Consider the following 10,649-nt stretch of genomic DNA (forward strand, 5'->3'; position numbering starts at 1 on the left):
CCACAGGCTAGGATGAAGTCCCTTTGAATGAATATCAGCTCATCTTGTCATTCCCAGTAAAAATGCCACAAAATGAGTCATTTGTGATGTTATTCCAAAGATGATGATTCATCTTATAAACATACCTATAAGTAATAAAATTACTGCTTGTTAGCTGTACCTCTCAACTGAAGAATGACATGTTGTACAGAAAAAATCAGTGCATGAGGGGCATAGAAGGTATTGCCTGATCAGCTGTCTTTCTGGAGAGCAAAGCTGTCTTGAATGTCCTTTTTGGTAATTAAAAATCTCTGTCTCAGCTTCTCTAGTTGAAAAAGTTATTGGGACTCTGCCAGCTTAGACACACTCTAGAAGCTGCCTTGCCCCTTCTAATTTTCAGCCTTAAGGAATCAGATGTCTAGTCTTGATGCCCTGTTTGTCCATTTCTCCCACAACCATTTCCGTGCCTTTTACCATGTTGCTTCCTATGCCTGGAATACCTTCCCATCTGGTCCTATCACTTTCCTTATTCAAGTCCTTCTTTAACACTCGTTTCTTCCACAGTGCCCTCAAGTGAGCAAACATTTCTGACAACTCTACTCATTTGAAAAGGATTAAAACCCCTACTACTGCCACCAATATTTGCATATTCCTAAACTGAGTAACTGCATGATCATATTGCTGTAACTTTTGTCCTTCCTCATTCCATCTCCTTTCTGCAGTTTTCTACACCCACCAGTCACATCACATATACAAGCTCTATAGAGAAGGGGCCAGGTCTTTTTCCTTGCATTTGTACTGGGAAGCATTTAACAAACACTGTAAAATCCAATAATCGAATATTAAGATGTTTTCATGACACTGCCTCGCCCTAGAATTGTCAAGCTACAGCCACCTCACAGTGCCATATCAGGCTGCCTGTCTGAGGCACTGCTATACACCCAGCCAGTACAAAACATTGGTAGCTGCTTTTGGTAGCTATTTTCAGCACTCCTCATTTTACTGAGAGTGCTCTCTCTCTCTCTTCCCCTGCCCCCTATTTCTTAATGACCAATTATAGAGTACTACCTCAAGCAGTACAAAAATAACCTTATCCATAGATCTTGAAGAGCAGTGGTGGATCCAGCTGCCAATGTAAAAGCTTGTCCAAAGTGAGTTTAATTCAGTTGTGTCGTGTTGGTCTACTGGCTGATTTTCTAAATCACAGTGTCTTGGTCTTAGGGACCAAAAAGATATTTAATTGGTTTAATAAAGCATGCTGGCTGAGCAAGATGAGAGAGACATGATTATAGGGACATAGAATATACACATTGTGCCTTCCCTAGAAGTGATTTGTCTAGCAGGCAGTCTGGAAAGTCTGATTGCTCCAAGCTCATAAAGTGCTCATTTGAGCCAGTAATGCCTCATTTGAAGCCAAGTGTCTAATGGTTTCATTGCTCATCCCTAAAGTTATATAGTGATTTTAGAAGGTGTGCAGAGAGGATTTAACATTTTGTAAATGTAAAAATCAGGATAACTGTTAACATCACTCAATAAGCTACTGTACCTGAAGCTTCATCAAAAGATAGTTTAGCAGCCTCTCATAAGAGCTCTTTGATTCTTTGAGCCAGTCTCTCCTAGCATTAAATAGAGGTGGCTGTTTACTCGTGCCAGGGAAGGACACACATCGTTTAATATTCAACATTCCAAATTTCTAGGCCTTCTTGCCTACTGCAGAAAATACTTGTTCCGTTGGTAAAATGTGCTTGGTATCTTCCTCTGGATCAGTCATCCCTTAGTACTTCAGTCATGAAATATCAAATTGTGTTTTCTGTGACGAGGGACCATAGTTCTCCAGACGTAGGACACCTGATGCTTGCAGGGTCAACCAAAAACCATGTAAAATAGTCAAACTTCCATACAAAACCTAGGTTTCACCCCAACTAGATGTGCTGTATCGTTATTAAAGAATTTAACCAGTTAGCCTGACGTATAACAGTCTGCGGTAACTGTCAGAATCCGCGCTGCCGAGTTTTGTGGACAGGAAGGAGTTTGTTACAGTCTGTGGATTGGTAATTGGTGTATTTGAGCAGTGTAAGGCATCCAGGTGCTTTGGTGATAAGCACCACTGTTACTTTTTAAACATACGAAATTAACCCCACGGTTGAAACAACAGGCTAGTTCTTCAGCTGGTCAGTGGAGCAATGCAGATTTATAGCAGCTGCAGATCTGGCCTGACATCTTCCTTTGATAAAATTGGAGAGAAGTCAGGTGACTTTCCTGGAAGAAAAGTTTCATTCTGCCTGAGTGTGGGCAGGGGAAAAAAAATAGAAGAAAGAGTGCCACTGCCCTGTTCAGGGGAAACGGAGAAATTCCTATGACTCTTACTGCTAAATGGAGAGAGAGAGAATATGAATCCATTTAGACTGGCTGTTAGGAGAAGTAAGGATTCAGATTAGAAAACAGTTAACTTTAACTGTTTCATTAGTGTGAGGGATGTCCTGAGAACCCCTTAGAGCACAGCTTTGCTGACTGCTCCGAGCTCACATTGATGAGGCTGAGTCATCACCTTGTTCTTTCAGGACACTGGCACAAACCTGTGAGGAGTAAAACTCCACTCTCCATTTACAAGTACTTAGCGTGCTCTTTACTTCTAAGTGACTTTCTGCATGAGGCAGGATTTACCCCTAATTTTTGCAGGTTTCTGCTGGTGCAAGACAGCGCGGGACCCCTGGTGGTAGAAAGCATGTGAGGCAAGAGATTCTAGGGAAGGAGGAGACACTAGTGGCCCCAAAATGAATTTTGCTGGCTGTGGAGGGAATGGGCCTATTCAAAACATCCCCTCAGCAGCTTCCATTGGTGGGATTGCCAAGGGGCCCCAGCTGCAAGCTAAAGAGATCCTCCCCTGGCATAAAAGTCCATCAGAATGCAGGGTAGCACCTCTGGGCCAAACTCTTCTTGTCAGATATGGCCCACTGTGACTAGTGAAATTTTCTCATTTGAAACAAGATAGCACTTTGAAAAAGGAGAGGGTTGAAGCATTCTAAAAGGTATTTGTAAATACAGTTATCTCCTGCAATAAATAATTCATGCTGGATGGTAAAAGGCCTTTATTCAGTTACAAATCCAATAGTCTATATCAGTAAAATACTACATTATTTAACTCAGGTAAAGTTATCAGTAATTCATTATAGGCTCAATCCCACAGTGTGCTGAGCATCCTGGCCCCGATCCAGCAAAGCATTTAAGAACATGCTTAATTTGAACTAATGAGTAGCCCATTAACTTCAGTGGGGCAACTCATTCAGTTGCTCAAAGATAAGCATGTCCTTATGTGCTTTGCTGGATAGGGCCACAGTGCTCAGCACCTTGCAGAATCAAGACCAATATAGGTTCTATATTATATTATATTATTACACACAGTGTGTATAAATATGTAAGTAGAATAAAGGCTGTGGCTTGATCATTTTTCCATAGTTAAAACCCTAAGGATCTAAAACCCACAGTAGTAATGAAATGCTATGACATAAATGAAGCTAATATCATCACAGCAGTGTTAAACTGTGTATGCAATATCTGTTTTCAGGTTACCAAGGCAGCTTTCACTCAATACAAAACTGTTTCCACTACGGAGACTGCTACAGAACAGTGGAACAGTCTGTCAACAGTGATGTGCTAACAGGGGAATCCCATTGCTTTAATCCTTTGAGACAGAATGGGTGTCACATACTCAATGCACCTTTAGCTTCAACAGGTAATTTATTCTGATTATGAAGAGTTATCCTTATGATTTTTTTTAGAAATAGAAAAAACACTTTGTCTTATTACTTAAAATGCAACATTTCATTAAACTCAGTTCTTTAGGAAAGTAGATTTGTTTTCTTTTATCCTCCAGTATTTTACCGACAGCCAAATTTTCCTCTTACTTGCGTGGGTAGACCCAGTGACTTTAGTGAGCTTTTGGACAGCTCACTAAAAAAGGCAATTTTGCCCTGTTCCCTTGACATTTATTGTAAAGATTGTGTCAACATTTACACTACAAGCCCTACCTTCAGGTGTGTATAAGTCATTTCAGGCTGCAGTTCATCATCAGGGTCTAAGTCTCGAAACTGGATTTTTATATTCCCATGAAATTCTGTTAAACGTTACTGGCTTCGGGGACTTCTAGTTCACTTAAGAATAAAAAGTGGGATGAATTTTTTTTTATACTGAGATGTACCAAATGGGAACTAGTGACTATGAGAATTTTGTTTGGAAAAGTGACTAGTACACATGCGTACCTTTTTTTCCCAGCCATATATTTGCATAATGGCAAAGGGCCTAGAGATGTACGAGAATCATAACAGTCTAGTGGATGAGCTCCCAGATAGAACTGCTCATGTTTCTGAGGGATTTTTTTCTATTTTTAAAAACCACAGTGAAAAACCAGGGAAGTAACAAAACCCAACATATTTTAAGCAATGCCATAGCAGTTAAATAGTACCAATTCCTCACTCTTCAGTTAGGCAAAACTCACTGATTCCAAAGATGGTTTTGCTGGAGGTCCTGATTCAGGAAAGCATCTCTGCTCAGGACATTCCTGAAAACATTTGCTTAAGTGCTTTCCTGGCCTGGCGTCCGAGTTAGGACTGCAAAATGAGAGCTGACATTCCTGCCCCATTGTGGGGAATCGCAGTTCAGTGTGTGTGTCGTGTTACATACTAAAAAGTAAGTGCTGCAATCACTAGCAAAAGGGAAGAGTTAACGATGCCGTTTCACCCTTAACTTTGATTTTTTGTGTGTGTGTTATTCATAAGTTTGATGTTAATAAAACAGTTGTAAAATGTTGAAATTTGATGTTCGGTTTAGACATTTAGAGAACAGACCAAATGAACTTTCCAAAAGAAATTGTCAGAGCAAAAAAAAAAAAAAATCATGTGGCAAAACACCAACTACGACAACATTTGCTATTTTTGTCTGGGGCTAACCTATTATGGTTTCTCTGCAATCAGTTTATTTTTAGAATGGTTACTGAGGTATACAAATACTTAGCATCTGAAACAAACAAATATATGGAATATATAAATCTTCTCTCATCTTTCTGTGTAAAATAGAACCATTCAGGTTTGCAAGATTCATCAAGGCTGTGCTTTAATTTTTTCAGGGTTTTATAGCACCATTAATATTAATGGAGATCTCATCTCACAGGAATGCCGAATGTGACTGGCAAACAGCTGTTCCATGAATCACATTAACAGTCAATAAATTTTTTATTTTGTGTTCAGGGCTTTTGGATGGTTTACACTATCTGGAATCTAACAGTGATTTCTGGGGTGTGTGTTTATCTTGGTTTTTGTCCATTTATGGTTGTGTACCCCTTTGTATGTGGGCCCTGTCAGATAGAAAATTAACATAATATGCACCCTTACATAAGTTAATAGAATACTGTGCTCTTCAGTTAAGTTATATACACAGTGCTGACTAGACAAACAAACTGGGTTATTTTCTACTCTCATTTACTTTAGATTTACTCTGTGTATCAGAGAGCAGGATTTGATCCACAGATTAGTCAACCCTTGGTTAACTAATACAGTAAACTAGTATAAATCACAAGGGGTTGCATAAGTATAAGTGAGTGCAGAATCTAGTCTCTGATCTATTAAAAAACAAACACCCACCTAACTAATTCACTTGTAAGGACCTGATCGTACAGTCCTACTTAAGGCAAATCTCTTTGATATCAATGGGGGACCTGCCTACATAGGGCTACAGGATCAGGGGCCATTATTAATTCTATTATGTAGAACCTAAAGGCCCCAACCAAGATTGGGGTCCCATTGTGCTCACTCCTATAAAAATACATAGTAAGAGACAGTTCCTACCCCGATGAACATGCAATCTAAATAAACAAGGGAAACAAAGCAGGAGAAATTAAGTATCATTCTCATTTTGTCAATGGGAAACTGAAGCACAGAGAGATTAAGTAAGTTGCCAAACCTCACCCAGAGAGACGGTGGCAAAACAGAAAACTGAACCCAAATCCCCAGAGTCCCAGTCCAGTGTATTAACCGCAAGAGCATCTTTCCTCACATACGTGTGCAGTGGATATGGATGTGATTTGCTGTAAATATTAACGTTTTCCATGTCATCCAGTCAGCCACAAGTGCCTCAATAACTGAAATACACCCTTCCTTCATATGCATAATATTCGGTAATCTGTGCTGAAGAAATACTGGTATGTCCTTGTTCTGAAGAACATACAATCCTTTATAAAGATATAACCAAACATAGACAATGCTGTCTGAGATGAGACAGAATGTGCGGAGTGCGGTGTGAGCATAACACAGCATCAGTGCTTCATGCAATAGGTGGGGTTTGAGACGTATTTGGAAGGAGGAAGCTTAGCGAGCTACTCAGGGCCCCACAGAAGAACACTGGGCTTTGGAGTGGATAAAGGAAACAAAGGGGTCAATGAAGAGGGAAGCTTGGGCACAGAGAGAGGAGCAGGTATCAGAGAAGTGGCAAGATTTGAAGAGGAGATCTTAGTCAAATATCACTTTAAACTGTTTCTGGGAATGGGATTTAAAGGAACCATTTTACACTATTAGGGAAACTGTTAGGGAAACTATTCAGGTATATTGGACTAAACTGAAATCCACTTACTATGTGTGTTCATAACTATTCTTGCTGCAGTCAGCATCAGGCACAAAGTGCATATACTGTTCCTTTTCAAACAAGTAGTATGGAGCAATGTGTATCATGTCAATAAGAGTTTGGCCTGATTAAGAATTGGGGACAAAATCCTGCCTTCACTCAAAGACATGCTAAGAGTAGGGCAGCAGAAGAGCAGTACCAGCAGAATGGAAGATCCATTGGAGATTCTGCCAGCATCGGCAGCCAGAGGGCACCATGCTTCACAACGCTCCTTACCAAAGGAACACCCTGTGCCCCTGATGCTGACTCCAGAGTGCACACAGGGGCACCAGGAGACTGACAACCCCCCAAATTGTAGAATGCAGGCCACACCCTGGGGAGCCAGCCAGTGCATTAGCCAGATTCCTCCAGGATCTCAAGAATGTATGAGGCACACATGAAACATTTCCATACCCACAAAGTACCTTTAAAAGAGAAAAATATACAACACAATCTGTCTGCAGCACTTCCAGAACGCTGTCTAGGATCTTTGTCCATCCATTGCTTTGACATCATGTCCTAGTAACAGTAATTGCTCCAGGGAGGCATACACACCCACATCAGTAGCCAGATTATAGAGAAGCCTCATTAGGGTGACCAGACAGCAAATGTGAAAAATCGGGACAGGGGATGGGGGGTAATAGGAGCTTATATAAGAAAAAGACCCAAAAATTGGGACTGTCCCTATAAAATTGGGACATCTGGTCATCCTAAGCCTCATTGTAAATAAACTTCACTACCACAATGGTACCCGTACAAAGCAGTGAATGGAAACTCATGCACAATGACACAAATTATGAGGTTAGTTTTCATATTGCCTAAGTGAGGCGTTGGCGGTGAAGTCTGCTGTCTGATTAATGTGAGGCTTCACTACATATCTCTGGGACTCAGACTAGTGCTTCCTGCTGCAGCCCTCAGATGTACTATGGTGCTAAATCATGCTCATATGCTTTTCCTGCTTTCAGGCTACGATGTAATTTCTGAAGCACAATGTGGGTCTGAAGAAGCAGTCACCAATGGAACTGAAGAAAATGGATTTTTCCAAAATGGTGCTTTTGATCATTGTTTGAATCACATTCCTTCCATCTATACAGATACCTAAGAACAGCTTTATCCTTTGTTTCCTTTATTATTACTATAACTGTATACGTAGTAACAAAAATGCTCTCCCAGTACTTTTATTTAGTCTGTATCTCTATGTGCTCATTTAAATAAACACCTCACATTTACCAATCCATTTTATAAATGAATATACTGTATAAGAAAAATTATTGGAACCTGTTCCTTTGCTGTGGCACTTTGAATTTCATGCTTTAAGGGAATGAGGAGCATTTGAAACAACTTGTTTTATAATTTCTTACTAAGAATGTAAATGTAAGTTATATAATAACTTGTAAAGATTTTTTTCTGAAATGTATGTTTTCAATTTGAGACTGTTGCTCCCTTTAATCGTTTTAGTTTCATTCATTGGACATTTTCTTGACTAAACGGACTTTTTTAATCACAGACCTCATGTATATAAAGCCTTCATTTGCTCAGCTGGTTTTATATTTTCAGTTTTACAAGAAAGCATTAAAAACTGGATACAAGTATACTGTTGTTTCTTACCTTCAGTCTGATAAACCCTGATCTATTCAAGAAACCCGCTCAATTATTTAACCTAATAGAGATATTTACTTCTGAGATCGCTGTACGGTCTAGGCCAGGGGTGAGCAAACGTTTTGGCCTGAGGGCCACATCAGGGTATGGGAATTGAATGATGGGTCATGAATGCTCACGAAATTGGGGGTAGGAGTGTGGGAGGGGGTGAGGGCTCCGGGGTGGAGCCAGAAATAAGGAGTTCAGGGTGTGGGAGGGGGCTCTGGTGCGGAGGGGTGTGGGAGCTGAGGGCTCTGGGGTGGGGCTGGGGATGAAGGGTTTGGGGTGCAGGAGGAGGCTCCAGGCTGGGACCGAGGGGTTCGGAGGATGGGAGGTGGATCAGGGCTGTGACAGGGGATTGGGGTGCGGGGCGGGCTCAGAGGTGCAGGCTCTGGACGATGCTTACCACAAGCAGCTCTCGGAAGCATGTCCCCCCTCCGGCACTGAGGCGCAGCCAAGTGGCTCTGCACACTGCCTCATCCGCAGGCACCACCCATGCAGCTCCAATTGGCCAGGAACCACAGCCAATGGGAGCCTCCGCCTACTTGCACTGTTAAACGATAGAATACCAATAGAAATTTATTAAATATTTTTGGATGTTTTCCTACATTTTCAAATGTATTGATTTCTATTCCAACACAAAACACAAAGTTGTAAGTTACACTTTCACAATAGCGATTGCACGACAGTACTTGTCTGAGGTGAACTGAAAAGTACTATTTCTTTTGTTTGTCCTTTTACAGTGCAAATATTTGTAATCAAAAATAAATATAAAGTGAGCAGTGTACACGCCGTATTCCGTGTTGTAATTTAAATCAATATATTTGAAAATGTAGAAAACACCCAAAAATATTTAAATAAATGGTATTCTGTTACCGCTTAAGTGCGATTAATCATAATTAATTTTTAATCACTTGACAGCCCTAATATATATATAATTCTCACAGCAAAATGTCTGACCAAGTATTATTATTTTATCAACTACAGTTGATTAATAACATAGTAAAAGCATCTTGATTGGTTAATAACTTAGATTTGTTAATAATTAAATCACAGAGTGATTTAATATCGTGCTGCAAAGAGCTGCACGAGACACATTAAAGAGCCGCTTGCGTGCCTCAGTCTGAGTATCACTGCATGAGAGGCAACGGCACTGAATAATAAATAGAAGGAAAGAATTTAAAGACACAAGGGGAAGCCAAGAGGGTAGAAAATGTCCCTTTACTTGTTAGTTTTACAATATTCACTCAACAAACGGTTTCAACATATACTCGCTAAAAGGGCAATAGGGGGTAGTAGCTGGATGCTGCTGTTTTCCCCCTTGCTCCCACAGGCACTGTGAGGGAACAGAGAGGGGGTCAGGGCCACCAGGTCCTTGAGTGAGCGGACACATGGGCATGCCAGACAATGAACCACTAAGTGCCACTCATTTCCAACCCACCTCCACCACACAACTGTAGCTCATAGCTGAAAACATTCACCGATGTAAAACTGGCCAATGACTATTTCTGAGGCTGGGTTCCCCCCTCCCAGGCTATGTTCTTCATGTGGGTTTGGCTCCACTCCTTTGGCTCCTGCGATATGGTCGAGGCGGGCTGGCTCGGAACCTCCTTGCTCACGTGTGCCACAGGGGACCTTGCAGCCAGCGCCAGCAGTTCATCTCTTTAGGCCGTCCAGCTCATCAGCCAGTATTTCTGCCTTCCCCTGCTCACTGGCTGCAAACTGGGCCTCCAGGCCCCAGCTGCCTGGAACAATGGAGGGAGGGACCATGCACTGGTCATCTAACTAAGTCCCAGATGTGGAAAAAGCTGATGAACAAGAAGAAGCTTCAGGTTGGTCCCCACAGATCTGGGCGACAGAAAGCAAAATGTCGGGCACCTGACTGCAAAAAATCAGCAAATTTGACAGCAAAAAAAAAATGCTCAATTTGGTGGCATTTTGGAAAAAATACCATATTCTGGAGCTGCATAAGCGACATCCACAAACCATTGAGATGAATGGGCCAATTCATAGGCAGGCATCCCTATACTGGTTTATATGCTGTTCACACGGCTGAGGTTTCCTCCACAGTCATCAGGTTAAATAATCATCATGCATACACTTTTTTTTTAATGAAAACAAAGCACAGGTCTGTGGCAAGGAGTGAATTCTGCAGCCACATTAGCTTGGAATATATATTAGCAACAAAGTCCCTAAAGAAGTAGGAGGGTACCGCTAAACCCAGAGGTTTCAGTCACCCTAGCCACTTGATGTATGTGTATGACCCATATGTCATGTTCGGATGCTCCAGAAGGTACACACTGCACACAAAAAAAGTTTCTAACCTTGCTGGTGGTGGTGACAATGTTCCCAGTGTGTTTTGCATGTAAAGTAATGGCGTC

General features: G+C 41.3%; 1 protein-coding gene across 1 annotated transcript in view; it reads left to right on the forward strand.

Moving 5' to 3' along the window:
* The window catches only part of GLIS1 (GLIS family zinc finger 1), a 266,617-nt gene extending 258,695 nt beyond the window's left edge, over nucleotides 1–7,922 (forward strand). The window contains exons 10-11 of the mRNA XM_074961708.1: nucleotides 3,545–3,712; nucleotides 7,596–7,922. Coding sequence (XP_074817809.1) covers nucleotides 3,545–3,712; nucleotides 7,596–7,732 — 305 coding nt within the window. The 3' untranslated portion in view covers nucleotides 7,733–7,922. The remainder of the gene's footprint in view (nucleotides 1–3,544; nucleotides 3,713–7,595) is intronic.
* The last annotated feature ends 2,727 nt before the right edge of the window (nucleotides 7,923–10,649 follow it).

Source organism: Natator depressus, chromosome 8 (genome assembly GCF_965152275.1).
Source record: "Natator depressus isolate rNatDep1 chromosome 8, rNatDep2.hap1, whole genome shotgun sequence".
In the NCBI taxonomy this organism is placed as follows: Eukaryota; Metazoa; Chordata; order Testudines; family Cheloniidae; genus Natator; species Natator depressus.